General features: G+C 31.7%; 2 protein-coding genes across 8 annotated transcripts; one reads left to right on the top strand and one right to left on the bottom strand.

Moving 5' to 3' along the window:
• Positions 1 to 1,145: 1,145 nt before the first annotated feature.
• Positions 1,146 to 4,887, top strand: LOC106062120 (cytochrome c oxidase subunit 7C, mitochondrial-like). Of its 4 annotated transcripts, XM_056017146.1 has the most exons (4): positions 1,167 to 1,301; positions 1,715 to 1,848; positions 3,604 to 3,710; positions 4,564 to 4,887. In XM_056017146.1, exons 3-4 carry the CDS (start codon positions 3,609 to 3,611, stop codon positions 4,774 to 4,776), a joined length of 315 nt encoding a protein of 104 aa, XP_055873121.1. In that variant the 5' UTR covers positions 1,167 to 1,301; positions 1,715 to 1,848; positions 3,604 to 3,608; the 3' UTR covers positions 4,777 to 4,887. The 4 variants fall into 4 exon arrangements, with proteins under 4 accessions (XP_013075846.2, XP_055873121.1, XP_013075847.2 ...); XM_013220392.2 differs by lacking the exon at positions 1,715 to 1,848 and having other exon boundaries at positions 1,146 to 1,301; XM_013220393.2 differs by lacking the exon at positions 1,715 to 1,848 and having other exon boundaries at positions 1,248 to 1,394.
• A 136-nt stretch (positions 4,888 to 5,023) lies between these two features.
• Positions 5,024 to 17,555, bottom strand: LOC106062119 (SAC3 domain-containing protein 1-like). 4 transcript variants are annotated; one of them, XM_056017145.1, is made up of 11 exons: positions 17,406 to 17,495; positions 16,368 to 16,803; positions 15,527 to 15,913; positions 13,662 to 13,736; positions 12,891 to 13,019; positions 12,281 to 12,442; positions 11,413 to 11,503; positions 8,232 to 8,344; positions 6,700 to 6,843; positions 6,103 to 6,310; positions 5,024 to 5,387 (listed from the first exon to the last, which is right to left on the bottom strand). In XM_056017145.1, the coding sequence occupies exons 3-11, from the start codon at positions 15,601 to 15,603 to the stop codon at positions 5,118 to 5,120; spliced, it is 1,269 nt and encodes a 422-aa protein (XP_055873120.1). In that variant the 5' UTR covers positions 15,604 to 15,913; positions 16,368 to 16,803; positions 17,406 to 17,495; the 3' UTR covers positions 5,024 to 5,117. The 4 variants fall into 4 exon arrangements, with proteins under 4 accessions (XP_055873120.1, XP_013075841.2, XP_013075842.2 ...); XM_013220387.2 differs by lacking the exon at positions 16,368 to 16,803 and having other exon boundaries at positions 17,406 to 17,555; XM_013220388.2 differs by lacking the exons at positions 16,368 to 16,803; positions 17,406 to 17,495 and adding an exon at positions 17,199 to 17,289.
• Between the last annotated feature and the right edge of the window lie 38 nt (positions 17,556 to 17,593).

The raw sequence follows: 17,593 nt of genomic DNA, 5'->3' as shown, positions 1-17,593 counted from the left end.
TAATACACCAGCACTTGGCTTTGACACATAATTTGATCGGTAAGGATACTCCTCCTTATTACAAATACTCACCACAAGAGATTCTCTAGTCTATTAATCATTTGCTATACTGGGACAGGCCTATCTTGACCGGCAAAACGGTAGATTTTAATCGCCCTGATCTGCTGCTTATCGATAGAAAAAAGACCATTATTGACATCACCGTACCACTGAATCATAATTTAAGAAAAACTGAGATAGAAAAACAATAAAAATATGGGAACCTAGGCTTGGAAATTAAGCGTTTATAGAAGTTATCTAAAATCTAAAACAACATCAACCGAGGGGATAATATTATAATAACCGACCTCACAGATACCTTCAAGGCCCTTGGCATTCCTAGGAACATTCTCGTTGCCTGTCAGAGGGCGGTACTAGCCCCCTACTGCAGACCTGCCGCATCACCAGAAAATTCCTCAGTGGAAACTGATAAAGGGACTACCATGAATCATGGAACTATACCAATAAATTAGTATAGTTCCATCTCTGGATGAATTTTGTTTCCCTTTAACAATAAAACTCGACCCGGTAGTGTCAGATAATGAATGCTCGTTCTTTTCTAACATAATAATAATAATTTTTATTGTCCGTAAGGAAATTTGTCTTACAGTTTGTGCATAAAACAAAACATTGTAACTAGAAAAAAACAAAATGTGCATTCACACCAGACTCATTTATAATTTACATGTGAAAAGTTTATATCAGATCACAGATTGTTTCTATTTAATGATTTCATTGCCAGGAGAACAAATGAGCGTTTGTGTCAGTGTCTATTACATTTAGAAATTTTGAGTGTTTAGTCTGTGTGACTGGTTTATCATGAATAAAATGTAAAGTAGCCTATTTTTTCTTACTCTTAATAACTGGTATTTTTCTGGGTGGAAATAAGACATAATCCCATTTAATTCTTATTTCTGTAATTTTTCTAGATCTATATTCTTTTTCTAAAATGTCATTATCTTGTGTTGTGGTAGGCCCTATATATGTATCGGTAGTCATTTATTTGTAAGCGAAAACTAAACTAGACCTAGATCTAGTAATAAATAATTAAAATTAATAAAAAACATAGCTTTTTTACACTTGCATTTATATAGAGTGATGGAAATGCAATCATAATTAGAGAGAAAAAAATCTACATCTGGATTCTTGACTCAACTTCATCTATCTGAATTTGTTTGATAAGTGACTAAAATCTGGCATCAGCAAAGTTTACGAAGTTGCCGTTATTTTTGGAACACGAATCTATTTTGTCTGAATTTCAGGTCTGGTGAATTGGATCTAGATATCTAGATCTCTATCTTAACTTTATCTAGATCCGCTACTCTATGTTCTAAATTCATATGTAGCATTTGATGGTAATTTGTCGTTTACTCTACATCGAGGTCATATTAGATCCAGGCCTACTCTTCTAGATCATTCTGATCATGATTTATTGATTAGACCTGGGGGGGGGGGGGGGGGGGGGGCTAGAATTAAGAATAGAGAAGAGTCTAACGCAGTAAATCGGTATCGATTGGCCAGTAGTTTTAATAACTTAATTTAATATGGCTGCCTAGACCTAGAGACGCAGAGTAGATACTAGATCTATTCTACTAATTCTAGATATAAATACGTACTCGTAACTAGTAAATGTGGAAATGCTGTAAGTGTAAGATCATATTTTTTTTCTTTCTAGACTGTACATGAAAAGATCTAAATATAGATCTGAGTCTTTACTTATTTCATAGCTGGACTGTGGAGTCTATAGACATAACTTTTGATTCGACGTGTAGATGATCATTAGACACAAGATTTAGATCTCTAGAACTGGTGAGAATTCTGTAATTCAGTGATAAATCTAGATCTAGTGTTGCTTATAAAGAACAGATACTAGTCTAGATCTAGTGGTACGGTACCATACTAGAATCTAGATATTAGGGAGGTGAAATAAAAAATTTATCTTTGAAAAATCAATTTTTCGTTAGTACATCATTATAATACTTTGAAAGATCTTTCCAATGGTGTATAAATTATGACTTTAAGTTGAACAGTTAGAAAGTTATGATTTTTTTTCTGGCAATTTGACCTAGCATTGGTTGACATGGAGCATGTAAGATGAGAGCGTCTTGCTCGCTCAGCAGTGAGACACACACCCCGCTCAAAAAGTTAAAAAGTTGGAATTGAGTTTCGTAGAGGATAAATCTACTTATTAAATAAGAAATTTAATTGTAGATCTAGTATTCGTAGTAAATTTCTAGCTCACAAATGTGATTTCATTTACATTTATGAACTCCACTTATTTAGAATGTAAATATTGATGAAATAAACAAATTATTGGGTCTAGAGCTATAAGAAATGTCAGATGGGTGTGGACAAAATGGCAGCTTTGTGATGGCAGAAAATAACAAAATATCTAAAAAATGGGACAAATCGTCTGAAACAATTATTTTTCAAATTGGCTTTAAAAATATATAAAAAATAGATTAAATCGTAAAAACTCTTTTAAAACTATTTAGACACATGCATAATTATATCTACTAGCCTATGCATAATTTTATTCGTTGGATAGTTTAGTTTTCAAAAATAAATAAAAATCCCATTGCGAGCAGTGCTAACATATGTTTCAACATTATAATCGATCAAAGCAAAGTATCTTGATAAAACTTGGCAGATATATGGCCAGATATATAATCTACTACATCAAAAAAAAATCAACTTCTTGGACCTTACCTGAAATGAGTATCAGTAAAAATAAAAATACATATACCTTCAAGTTAAAAAAAAGTAAGAAAATACACATTTTTTTAAAAGTCCACATGAAAAAAAAATGTTCCTCAATAAAAATTTATTCACCTATTTTGGCAACGACTTCAATGGATTTAAAATCATAATCGATTTCTATCAAGGGCCTATGTGCAGAAAGTAAGAAAAACGAATCTCAAGTTTTGACGCCATTTTTTTACTTCCGGTCTTACAGATTTTCACACATCTATAGATATCTATGTTATAAAGAGATCTAGAACTTCCTGCATGTGATCAAGACCTTGAATCTAGATTAGTCAAAATGTTATCTTAATTTAAATTAAAATAGTCATAGGAAGAAAAATAGCAAATCTGAAAGAAAATTACTGAAACTGAGGAATTTCTGAGCTGCTGGTAAATGAACAACCAAGTTGTATCAGTTTTTACGTGTCGGATGATCCTTCAGATTTGGAACATAATTATATCCTCAAACCTCCTACAGGATGACAGGGGATGTCAGTGAGCAGGGTTTGAGACCTTCGAGACCATGTATGTTAGTCTAGAGCACATACCACATGACTAGGTAGTCAATATTGGGTTCGTAATGAACAGGTAGGGAGGGAACCTGCTGAACAATATGACTCTATCCATTTAGAGTAAACAATCATTTTCCTAAGCATAAAGAAGTATCTTACTCTAGATCTAAGGTTTTATTGGCTACCCAATAAATGTAAGCTGTTATTAAGAATTTTAAATCTAGTACTTCTATATATTAGTTTTCAACAAGTGTATAAATACACTTTTTGAAAAACTGCTCAATTTATTTTGTATCTTATTTGTTAGGTGCAATGGCTGCTGCTTTAAGAGCTTTATCTTCAAGTGCCAGAAAGTTTTCATGTTCTGCAGTGAAACAAAGTCAGATTATACAACAGGAAGGAATCCCTGGATCTGTAAGTATTTTTTTAGGCCCAACTATGTTTTTTTAAAACCTTTAAAATTGGTAGCCTACAGTAAGCACAACAATGACTATATGCCTGTGCAGCATGCACTTGGACTATCAACACATTATAATCTTCATTTAGGAAAAAATGTCCTAAAAGGACATTTCATTTAAACAAAACATTGAATTTTTTAATGTAATTTAATTGATAAAAATGAATTGTGGAACTGTTTGACTAAAAGTCAATTTTTAGGAAAGGAAAACTAAACAAGACTATTTAAACAATCTTTGTAATTTTGAGATATTCTGGTTTGACAAAAATAAAGAATAGATAACACTTCTAAGTGTCTGTCATAATGCACAGCAGCTAAAAATGAAAATCCTTAAAGTAATGGGTAATCTATCAGAGATTTTTAAAAAATCTGTTTTGCTTTTTTTTATAAGTGCATTTCTATTTAATAATTAATATTAAATTTTAAACATTGTTAACTACTAACATAAAAATTAAAGTCACTATTGGTCACTATTAACTTAGAATGTAAACAACATAATAATAATAATTTTATTTATAAAGCGCTGTTAACAAACAAAATTTAGGCTCAAGGCGCTGTAATAACATTACAAACACAACAATAAAAATCATTAACTAATCTAAAAAAGTTAATAAATTATTATTGAACTTAGGTCATTGTAAATGCACATTTATTATATTTGATCATATGTACCTCATCGTTGCATTTGGCAGTGCATGGAAATTGCATCATTTTATATATGTAAATGCAACTCCTACACTTAATCTGATCATTTTAAAATATTGTCACTACTTAGCCATTAACCGTGATAAATCCTTGTTTTATTTTCAGAACCTTCCATTTGATATTCACAACAAAAAGAAACTGACAGCTGTCTTCATACTTTACTTCAGTAGTGGTTTGACTGTACCATTTCTCATTCTTAGACACACTCTGTTACAGAAATATTCATCACCCAATGCAATCTCCAAGCCAACCAGTACTACTATTAAACCCTTGTATGATGGGGATGAAGCAGAGCTTGAGAATGGAGTTATCATCTAAAATAATGCTGTTTGTTTATTAACAACTATTTTTAATTTCTATTTCACAGTTTGTAGTTATTTATTAATTAGATTACTTTAACTTTATTAAACTGGCTGTTTATTTGGTTCATTCGTGATTTGATTGACAAAAATGAATGTGCATAAAAAATAGGTGTATATCATACATAATCATTAAAACTGTTTTTGTTGGATGAAACAAAATCTCAGAAGGATTTCTGTTTGTACTTTAATATTGTATTAAATTGTTGAAATAAAATATCAATTAAAACTTTTAATTTGTTGTCAATAAAACAAACTTTATTCAACAAAGCTAAAACAATTTTTTTTTATTTTATCACATCAACTGTTTGAAAATTTCCTAGATATGCCTCGACCTTGGCCAATGCATCTAATTGCATTATTGACTGTAGCATGTCTTGCCATTTTGTCTGGATTGTCTATGATTGTCATCTTTTGGGTGTTGTCTGTTAGCACTTTCAGTCCTGCAGAATCAGTTACATTTGAATTGTTTGTGCAGTGACTAACAACAGAATAGCTTGGGCCCAAAAGTAAATCTTGTACATTTATAGTCTTTAAAATTTTTTCCAGTGGACATAATTGAGACACACCCTGAAATAAAAATACAATTGTAATTTTTTAAAAATCTTAAACTATTTCTAACAATAGAAACATGATTCAGAAGCAGAGAGAAAAGTACATTTTAAAGATTCTACAATGTATCATATTCTTATATCCTAATTATATTTGTTAATTCCTTATTATGCACAGAGACAACTATGACTGAATTAAGTACTAAAACGTCTAAGAAATATAATACTCCGCTGCCTTGCGCTATAACCAAACATGGAAAAGGCTTCAGGAGACAACCCTGAGGAAAAATCAGGAGCTGGTGACCCTTAGGTATATTGTGGCACACTGTGCTACACCTGGCAGAACCTGCAGAGGTACTGATCTCAAACTGTATTTGATATTTCCAATCCCTTGGTCACATCAGCTATAGAGAGGGAGAACTGCTGTGTAGGTAACATCGTTCAAACCATAAATAATGTCCAGGATTTCATCTCTTTTTTTTCAAAGCCCTAACCTCAAAAACTGGAGAGGACACTACATCTTCGCCTTTGACGTCAGCGAAACGGGAAGTGACAGTCACCAGTTATATAGCACAAATACTAGACTGTTCATTTGCTTTAAGAATGCAATAATAGTAACATTTCTGGTGAATTAAACATTGTATATAATGTGACCTCATGAAATAGGTTGAGCAACTATTTAACTCTAAGGTTGTAACTTAAATATTGATTCAGAGCAAGGCTAAAGTAGTTACCTTAAGTTCTTTAGGTTTTGAAAATGATGTCTTATTGAAACATATACAGTCTAGTGCAGTGTTATCAAACATATCGACCAGACCACACTGTAGACACAGATCTAATGTTTCCTTATCTGAGCTGGTATGAAGTAGCTTGGTAAGATTTAACAATGGAAATTTGCAGTTTTTTACACTGAAGGCTGTGTTGAGGATCTCTAAAAACTTTCTTTAGAAAAAATAACTTTATATAAATGTAACTTGAAGAAAGAATGTAAAAATTATAAAGGCCTAAATATACTATAAATAATAAATGTAAGTTGTTGTTTTTTTACACACTACAGTATAAGTATAGGAACATTTAAATACAGTTTAAAGTACTGTCATAAATAATCTCCAAGCTTACAAAATAAATAATATTTAGAATGAAAATTAAAATGTATTTAAAACCACAACAAATATGCAATAATTACTCATATTGTTGGATGATTCTAATATTTGTAGTCAACCAGAAACCATTTCTAACTGTATTGATACAAGCCAATGTGACTAATTTACCTATGCATTGCTATATAAAAATGAAGTCAAGTCTAAACTACTTAACAGAAAGTCACTAACATTTGAATCAGGAACAAATGTTTGCTCACTGCACACAAACACATAGCACAGGGTAGATTCCACATGAGTCGTAAAACATGCAAATAATTTCCAAGAACAAAAGCTCTGCTCATTTCATAACTCATCAACAAGAGTTGACTTCTCCTAGAAATAAATTATAAAAACATGTTGATCTATAGCATACAATAACTAGTACATTAAGAAAAAAAATCACAAAATACATTACATAAACATATTATAGATATCTCTAGTTCTGCAGTCAGTGTCCAAGACTTGTAAGCATATAAGAATGTGGCCATGACCAGGGAGCACATCAGTCTGACTTATATGTTGAGTGCTATGCCTTGGTCTTTCCATATTGTTTTTGAGTTTTGCAAGTGGTGCTGTGGCCTGTGCTATTCCAGTCAGTAGTTCAGATTTGGTTTCCTCACCTGAGACAATAGCTCTGAGGTATTTAAAACTACTGACACTTGTCTGCTTTTCACCTCCTATACTGATTTTAAAGCCCTGTTGGCAATTGGTCAGAGTTTTTTGGCATTTATTTGCATACCATACGCTGCAGAAGTCTTGTGTATGCACATCAACAAGTCAGCTAGTTCTTCTTCTGTCCCTGCTAGATCATCTATGTCATCCGCGAAGCACAAGTTAGTAATTCTTCTTCCTCCAATGCTTACATACTTCATAGTCATTGAGAGCATCATTCATTATCCTTTCGAGGAAGATATTGAAAAGAATTGGTGAGAATAGGCAGACTTGTCTTACTCCAACTGTGGTTTTAAACCTGTACTATTGAAGTACATCACACTAATAGCCTCCTTGTAGAGGTTCTTAAAATCGATAAAGACATGAAAATATTCTAATGGTGTTGAAGGTATTTATCACACAGTATTCTGAGGTTTAGGATTTGTTCTGTTTTGCTGCGACCTTGTCTAAAACCTGCTTGTTCTTCTGCAGAACTAGAGAGGAGGATCCTAGCAATGGAATAGAGGTGCTACAGAAAGATCCTAGGTACCACATTTAAAGACCACATCACAAACAAAGAGATTTAGAGACAGGGTTATTACAGCAATTGGACCCAACGTTGACCTGCTAACTACTGTAAAAAGGAAAATTAATACTCTATGGCCATATTACAAGTTTTTCAAAGCTCGAAAAAACCTTCCTTCAGGAAACAGTACCGGGGAAAAGAAGAAGAGGCAGACAAAGAAAGGGATGGGACGACAGCATAGAGGTTCTATCCAAGATAAAAGACAAGCAGGAACGGAGAAGGACAGTTGACAAATCTTGTGTGGTGCCCCAACAGACTAAAGGATAGGTGAAGGTGATTATAGATATATGTATACATCTCATTAAAAAAAAAAATTTTCTTCTTTAGACAATAAAGTGGTCCATGTGATGTTAAAATTCACTTGTTAAATACACTAATAGTTGGTTAGTGTATAATATCCAATGACCCAAAGGATGACATATTTTAGTCAGGCACTGAACATGGCTAAATCACTACGCTTATTTCGATAGAAGACTTAGGCTACCTTAGATTTTTCTCTAACTCAAGATAATGAGACATGGCATGTACATCACCAAGGTTATCCAATAGGTACACTGCTTCCATCTCAACTCTGTTGCTGTGATGACCTGGTGTTACCTGGTATGTAGTTAAATTAATATATACTTTATTTTACTGTGTGCAAGGGATGAATATGTCTAGTATTTAATAAGTAAATAATAGTGGATAGGTCTAGTAAATATAAGTAAAAAATAGTGGATAGGTCTAGTAAATATAAGTAAATAATAGTGAATAGGTCCAGTAGTTAATATAAGTAAATAATGGTGAATTTGAGTGTAAATACTGTATAAATATAGTCTGTTAATACAAGGAAACTAATGGCACATATTGAGTTCTATTAAATGGAGAATCATATCAATGATATGATATGATTCTTGGGTGACTGGTCATTTCATCCCTGGTCACTTCATCCCCCGGTCACTTCACCCCTGGTCATTTCATCCCCAATTAAATATTTTATATATAAATATGATTATGTAGAATGCTTTTTGACATTTTATGACTTGTTACTAATGCGTTTATAGAGTTTCCTCTTCCACTTTGTTTTCTTAATGAGAAATCTTATTGTAAATCTGGGTGTGTACTTAGCTATAGCGCTTCTATTGGATGTGGGGGTTGTAATATCATAATATTATCGTGATCAAAGGCCAAGTAAATAATCATTTGAGAGATAGAAGTGCAATTAGAATAATTATGACCATGCCGCTGATAACTTATCATCAAAGGCCAAGGTGTGGTGAAAGTACGACCATGTTTCACTTTATTTTATTTTTCAATCGCTCTTTCTTGAAAATGGGTGCGTCATTTTTAGCCTTGAAATAAGGTTTTATTTTTTCTAATAAAGGCGGAGTTCACCCATCCTCGTGATATCATGTCGCCAGTATAAGTTTTGATTTAATTCCTTTTAAACATTAACGTGTTACAATTTTGTCATTTAAATAAAAAATGAATACATTAAATTACAATTTGTTAGATAAAAATGATCAGATGATGAAAATATCAGGGGATGAAATGACCGGGGATGAAGTGACCAGGGGATGAAATGACAGGGGATGAAGTGACCAGGGGATGAAATGACCGGGGATGAAGTGACCGGGGATGAAGTGACCGGGGATGAAATGACCGGGGATGAAGTGACCGGGGATGAAATGACCGGGAACCGATTCTTAGTATGAGTTTAGATGTTTGTATGTGTTAGTCTTAGCTATAAATATATAATTCTCTTCATCTAAAGATCACTTTTATTTCTGCAAATCGGACGGACTAGAGATACCCTACGAAAAAAAAAAAAGGGTGGAGAACAAGTAGTATTCACCCGTCACAAAATAGCAGGGCCGGACTTAACCATTGTGGAGCCCTATGCAGGGCCAAGTTCGGGTAGGGATACGGATAATGATAATAAGTGAAAATTAAAAGTTTGTATTAGAAAATAAATTCGTCTATGCATTTTATTCATTCTTTACTACATACAGAATTACTTTATGAGCCTTGCGTGTAGCGAAGTCATACAGTGTATCATAAAAATTCTATTTCCTACATAGATCACGCTCAATAGCAAGAATTACTAAATGTTTCAATCTATCTACGAGAATTGTTGACCTCAAGTAATTCTTCATTAGTTTGAAACATGAGAAGCTTCTTTCACTAGACTCCACAATTACGGGTATTGCATAATGCCTTTTTTTTTAATCTCGCGTAGGATTGGCGTTTTCCATATTGAATAACACCCCAAAATGACAATTTTGGTCTATTATTTCAGGAGATTTGTATGAGTTTTCAAAAGATTTTAATACTTTCTGGAGATTTCCAGGACTTTTTCATATATTTTGCAATTTCAGGAGATCCTGGTAAATCGAAAGGAGGGAAATCTGTTATTAGTTATAAAATGGTTTAATTTGACAATTAATACACCTAGAATTAGTGCAGGTCCTATGAAAGTGCAGGGCCCACTGAAGTCGCATAGGTTGCAGTAGCCTAAGGCTGGCCCTGCAAAATAGCGGTGTATGCTACGCCGCCGGTCGACTAGTAGACTTATATTTGGACTGTAATTCCAATTGCACAATAATTAAAGATGATTATGAGCATTGTTAACTGGCTTGATAGTCTGCATCAAATAATGTCCATGGATTAAACAGAATTTATATGGTTGTGGGAGAAGGTGTTGGTTTTGGTTTGATGTTGATTTAATAAACCAATGGAAATACATGAAAGTAGTGTTGGTCTTTCTAACTATATGAGAAAATGATTATACCAATTGTTTTTTACTGTGTATTTTCAAGTATGGATTGTCTACATTAGTACTTTGCAGAATCTACAATGTAATTTGTGACAATTATGTATTAGATGAAGTCATAACAGTTTATTTTTTAACTGAAAGATGATTTGTGTCATTTACAATTAGTTGGATCAATAGTTCAAATAAGTAGATCTATCCCTCAACTAGATACAGCATGAAAAACACAAAACAACAGGAAGATTTATAAAGTGAACATCATTAGTGGAGTTAATGACATACTCAATGACATGAAACTAAAAAGTAAGATAGTAATAATACAAAAATCATTTAAATAATAATCATCATTTTAAAAATCTAACCTCATGAGATTATCAAACACTCAGGAAAAGAGATCAAAAACATTTCTAATGCTTTTCTCTTTTAAATTTGTAGATTGTTTTGTCAAGATTCTCAAATGGTTAAGAGACATTTCTAAGAGGCACATGTATCATCACAATAGTTAGATTTGTAGTAGGGGTTATTAAAGTAATTTAGCATGACTAAATGCATGACACGTAGGACGTAATCATCTTTTTTGAAGTAATGTCTGTATTATATAAGATAAGATAAGGTAATTTCCTTTGCTAGCCAAAAAACTTTTTATACATAGAAATAATTGTTTTAAGGGCCATCTGTTTTAAAAGGTAAAATGAGGTAGTACTCAGTTACAAACACATATTCTGCATTTGGCATAGCAATATTAATATATTTATGAAATAGTGTCAACACATTATTCAAATCAACAGTGAATGCAAGTCCATTGAAAACAAAAAGATACAATAAGAAAATAATAATCTTTTTAAAAAAATTATAAAACATCAATAAAGATTTATATACACTAAACTAAACTAAACTAAAAATTAGGCCTCACCTGATACAAGTAAAGCAGTCTTTTCAGACATTCTAAAAGGTGATGCTTGTTTATAACTGGGTCAAATTCACTTATTCTTGACTCTCGCAACCTTAAAGAAATAAAATGTGCTTCATTAAAATTATAGCCTAATAAAAACCCAAAACGAAGTTGTGTTTTTATTGTTTATTTTTATTTGTATCAAATGATCTAAATCTGAAAAACACTAAAAAAAAAACTTTCAACCTCTTCAGCAGTGGAAGTTTATTTTAAGATGACTCTTAATCTGATAAGGAAAAAAAAAACAACCTGCTCTCATGTCTGTTCAAAACATTTTTAGATTCATTTGCCTTTTTATGTGTGTTTCAGTCTCAAAGTGCCTTGTCTTTTATATCCGTGGCAATTAAATTATTGTTAATATTATTATTATATTGAAGCTACATTTTGAAAAAAAGAAATTATATCATTGCCCTTTCACACCTAGATAATAATTGTTTGGAAGTAGATTTTAAAGACTGTGTTACTCAAGAAATAGAGAAAAACTGTGAAAGTTGAGGTTGATCATATTTTCTAAGATCCAGGGTTGGAATACTTGTAAGAAAATATTTATTTCAGTGTCAACACAAGACTTTAAAGTAACAACTCAATGACAAGTAGAAGTAGTAAACTTGTGCATTAACTCCATCTGCCTGAAACATACAAATATCCAAACCATAACATTTTCAAACTTGTAGTAATGTCCCAAAATGACTGTAGTAAATGAAAAGATAAATTATTATCAGGCAAAAGCTTTTTTTTTTGTTTCACATAAATGCCAATTATATTCTCAGACATTAGAAAAACAAACTATGTATGAACTACATAATGGCTGAAGCAAAACTGTCATTACCTATAAGCAGCATACAGGTGAAACCTTACAATTTGCTCCAGTAAACAAATAGCATCTGTACCAGTGATTCCCTGAATGACCATGTCCTGCCTCACAGCACGCAGACGATCAAACACAAACTCATAGACAATATTCCAAGCTGGATGTGTCTTAGGTACAATACTAGAAATAAAATGTTTGTAATGTAAACACAATTTTAAACAAAATAAACTTTTTCAGTGGGTACATTTTTGTCATAGTACTTGAGAAGTAAAAACTGTTTCATTGAGTAATGCAGTTTAGTCTGATATTATTATTATTATGTTACGCTGAAATAGTGTAAAGCAACAATAATCTTGAGTTGAAATTCAAATACTTTAAATAAAATAAATTCAACAAGTACAGTTGTATAACTGAACTACAATCTTCAAAAGTTAAAATAATTATGTCCATGTGTTAATTTTATCACTAATTTTTATAAATTGATGAAGCCATTCTACGTAATTTTGTCTCTGAAATAAAAGTTTTTGTCTTTTGCGCAAGCCAAATTTTCTTGTGACATTAAGAAACCCTACCCAAATACAGTTAGCTATTACAATTCTTTCTATATATCACAGCAATATATTTATACCTGGTAAATAAATACTCCACAGTTTGTTGAAGGACTGGAGCTGGTCTTAGACAGTTTGGTTCTGTGTCAGCTCGACCTGCTGCAGGTCTAGAAAACTCTTTAACCATTTTAGAGTAATCTGCCACTGATCTGATTTTCCAAGACATAATTTATAAATTGGTAAGGATAATTACAATATTTTTTTATAATAGCCATACAGTACAAAAGTGAATGAAAATGATGATCATTTTATCAATGTAGTCTCGCGGCCTACAAATCATGAAGAGCATGACTTAATGTAATTGACAGATGTCAAAAATGTAAAATTTTCTATTCATCAATTGAGCATATTGAGCAGGTGGTGTAGCTTTTGTTGGAATCTGTTTATCAAGATCATCATAACAGAGTGTAGAGACTATTTCATCAAAATCAGCCTTGACATGTGATTGGATAACTAAAAATAAACTCTTTACTTAAAATACTTGCCACAAAAGAGGTTTGTTCTACTTCATGACTAAGTTTATCTTTAAAATTTACATAAAAACAGCACAGATAGTGACCAATTAAACCGCTTTATGCTTTATACACTGTACTAGTAGATGTTGCAAGAAAATTTTTCTAGAAGCCAAGCTCACATATAATATTATTATTGAGTTTTTTAGACGTGTAAATATATATATATATATATATATACACAACACAAACAGAAGAAAATAAATAATATTTAAAATAAAAGTTCTTTAATCTTTGAGCTGTAACTTAAATAATATGTAACATAAAACATAAAGCTACCTTTTTTGTAATCCTTGTCCCAAATCATCAGTTAAGCGTGTTTCAAATGGATGTAGTAGATGCTCTTTTTCACGTCTGCCAAAAAAACAGGATTAACAAACAAGTTACATTTCACAAAATTTAAACTAACAAAAAGCATTTTGTAAATTTACAGCCTTTTATTTCATAAAACATTCATTTTATTTCTAAATTAGTTTATTACATTAACTATTTAAAAAACAACAACATAAAAATGACTTTTGCACTATTTGAGATGAGACAGAGTTAAAATAACTTAACTATATCAGAAGACAAACAAGAAAAAGTAAACTAACAATATCCGATTGAAAACTTCAACCAATGTTTGGAGTCACTTTATGTCAGTGTGCAATAAATTCTTGCACACTTTTAAAGACTTTGCTATACATTTCATTTTGTTGTTTGGTCTGATTATTGTTACATATAAATTATGCAATATGTGGGAAAAGAGAGAATAACTTGAGTTTGAATATCTTTCCTTAAATTGTATTAAAGTGTTAAAAAATAAAGATAGAGCGAACCATATAAACCTTAATGTACACCTGCATGATTAAATGGAATATAATTCACTCAAATTAGATATAAAGTTATATATATTTTAATTAAGTGAGATTTATGTTAGTAACCAGAATTTCTTTTACATTAAAAAACAAGCAATAGAAAAAAGAATACTTTCTTAGAATCAAAGCCTATCTATGGGGAAATGCTAATTACTATCATTTAGCTGAAAATTACAGGGTTCAGCTATGTAAAAAAATCAATTAATTAGTACTAAATGATAACTAATTGGTTAATTTTTGGATCAATTCATGTATTGTTATTGACTATGAATGATTATGCAAAACTTCAACTTGATACATTGGAAAGTGAGAGAAAAAAAAAGTGTCACAACATAATAAGGGGACTAAATCCATTTATATAGTATTCACATCTCTCATTAAGTAGTATTTTTATTCCCCTTATTTTGAAATCAAACAAATTAATTAGTCATGAACAAATAATTAACTAATTGTTTAATAATTTTTTTATTAATAAATAATTGTGCAAAGTTTTAACTTGATCCAAGTAAACATGTTCAAACTTTTTACCAGACAGATGGACAGAGTTGATATAAGCTTTTTAAAAAAAAAATAAAGTAGACAAAAGCATCAAAACAACAAATAACAAACATTAAAAAAACAGAAATAAATGCAAAACTCATTTGGATTATCTAGAACAAATTATAATTATTATTTTAGTTCTGTTATGTATGTGCCACATTCCACTTTCTAGCAAGATAGCTCATTCTATTTCATTGTTTCCTGATGCTGTTTATATGTATACCAGTTCTTATTTCCTATTAGGGTAAGTTAGAGTATAAGGTCTATCTATAGTACTTATATTTGTTTTTAGCAATCATTGTTTTATTTACTTGTAGTGAGCCAGTCTGGGCTAAGCCATTTTCAGTCTTTTAGCTAAGTTGAACCAGTGAAATTTTTGTGTTTTTTGGTGCCTTGAAATTTTTTAAAACTAATCATTAATTGGCAATATTCTAAGCGCATACAATATAACTATAAGAACAAATATTGTACCAACTGTGTGCTCCTTGGTTGTATCATGTTGTATCCATCTCACTCATTCATTACATATATATACATGTAAAAAAAATATTTTGGTTCTTAACTTTACCAGATCAATAATTATTCTACCATAATGATTGAATGAGAATGACTTCCAGCTTTAAATGAACATGACTGCTAAGTAGATCTTATTAATATGTAATTTAGATATATCCAGAATAAGCAGCTAACTTCTAGAATAAGTAATTAGGCATTGAGCAGAAGTCAAGTTTAAGATCATGTACTTACAAAATCATTTCCTTTTCTGGACACATTGTTCGACAAGTTCCTTCTATTATACTGTTGATTTCATCCTGATTTTCCATTTCTTCTTAAACTTTTATAGTTATCAATAAAACTTTATCAGGATGAGATCTCAATGTTAAAAAAAAGGGTTATTTCTAGATCTATACACCTAGAGTCTAGATCTAGTTTATCTTGGCTTTTCCAGCTCCATACCAAAAATCATGGTAAATATGTGCACAAACTGTAATTGCAGTATTTTATTGATCAATAGTAGATCTAGAATGTAGATCTAGATGTAAATTGGTAGATCCAGAGTCTAGAGAATGATCAGAATCTAGATAAAAAATTACACCCAGTGTAGTGTGCAGTACAGTTCAGTATCATGTAGATCTAGAAAGAATGTAATGAAAAACATATATTACTTTTATAAAAATTCTTTCAGTTTCTTATTATTACATGCACACACAAAATATTATAAATATGAGCAGATACACATGCTGGAGGCACGGTGGCTGAGCATCAAACCGTTTGGCTTCCGAACTGGGGTTCCAGGTTCCAATCCTGGTGAAAACTGGGATTTTTAATTTTGGGATCTTTGGGCACCCAGCTCTAATGGGTACCTGACATTAGTTGGGAAAAAGTAAAGGCGGTTGGTCGTTGTGCTAGCCACCCTTATAACCATGAACCACAGAAACAGATGACTTTTACATCATCTGCCCTATTAATCGCAAGGTCTGAAAGGGTTGTTTTTTTTATGTGTATCCATGTGGATGTAATTATCTTCAATTCTGAAAGAGATCTGAAATGTGTGTAAAAACAAAACTAGTGAAATGAGAGTAGATACCCTTTATCAGCTCATGGGGATCTGGTAAAGTGCTGTTAGCTCAAGCATTTTCTTCTGTATTAGGAAGTTCAAAAATGCATTTTCTGAGGTGTCTACAGTACAATATCCTGATATTCTTTCAAAGAAAAAAGTGCAGGTCAAATATCTGCTTTTCCCTCAATGGCAATATCTTCAATTCCAAAGATTAAGGATCAGTGCAGTGTTTATGCAAACCCAATTATGAGCTGCATATTTTTTGGCACCTTGTGCAAACAAAGCCATTATCCGCCAGCAGTCTATTTAAGTTTTCTTTTCGTCTTTAACACCTGTCCTCACTAAGGATTTTTTTTTGTCTCAAATGTGGAATCCTGGCCTTTGTGAAAGCTCTCCAATTGTCTCTTTCAGAGGCCATTAGCTGCCAGCTACTTTCCTCTATAATGTGAAATGGTACACTGTGCTTTATTAAAGCACAGTAAGTCAGTAAGTGAAAAGAAAACAGATAAATGTGTGAAATCTTGTATTTGATTTGGGCTGAACCTCAACCACCTTTCCCTTTTTGGCAATGATCTTGGAATTTGCTTTGTTTTTTTAAATTTTATTTTGGATGTTAAGGTTCTCATCTACAGTCATGGAATTCTGTGACGACTGTCACTGTGTAGCTTGGACTGGACATAGATCTAGATTTACTCATTTAGAACTTAAATTCCTATTAGTACTATTATGCCATTATGCCTACAACTAGACATTCTTAGTCAAAATTTCTGAATTTCTCTTTCTAGAATATTCTAATTCTAGATTAAGCTAGATCTACAGTCCGGGGTCTCAGTCACAGTCTAGTACTAGCCTACTTACTACTAGCGTGAGTTGATTCATGATTCATATTATTTATTATTAATTATAACGATACATTTTCATTACAAATTTGAAATTTAGAATTTACATTAGTCATTAGATATATTATTATATATGATATGATGTACTGTAGTTTGGACATAGCCTAGATTACTCTAGATTCGGATTGTGTCTATAGATACTAGATAGAGATATCCAGATCTATACCTCTACTATATAAATTATAATATAGGATTTATAGGCTCTACTGGATTCTAGATCTAGATAGTAGATCTGCAATTCTTCATAGATACATTTAGTAAACAATTTTTTGAGTACTTTCTCCTTACACCACTTAAAAAAAAACAAAAAAAAACTTTCGCATTTTTCATAGATCTAGTCTATATCCCGTCTAC

This window comes from Biomphalaria glabrata, chromosome 18 (assembly GCF_947242115.1).
Source record: "Biomphalaria glabrata chromosome 18, xgBioGlab47.1, whole genome shotgun sequence".
In the NCBI taxonomy this organism is placed as follows: domain Eukaryota; kingdom Metazoa; phylum Mollusca; class Gastropoda; family Planorbidae; genus Biomphalaria; species Biomphalaria glabrata.
This window is presented reverse-complemented; position numbering and strand designations above follow the sequence as displayed.

Coding starts and splice junctions, on each gene's coding strand:
- LOC106062119 (XM_013220387.2), bottom strand. CDS start 15,603: ATGGAAAATCAGGATGAAATCAACAGTATAATAGAAGGAACTTGTCGA. Junction 12,443..12,890: donor GTGGAGTATTTATTTACCAG/GTATAAATATAT, acceptor TTTTATTTCTAG/TATTGTACCTAAGACACATC. Junction 6,844..8,231: donor GAGTTAGAGAAAAATCTAAG/GTAGCCTAAGTC, acceptor ATTTATTTCTAG/GAGAAGTCAACTCTTGTTGA.
- LOC106062120 (XM_013220390.2), top strand. Junction 3,711..4,563: donor AGGAAGGAATCCCTGGATCT/GTAAGTATTTTT, acceptor TTTTATTTTCAG/AACCTTCCATTTGATATTCA.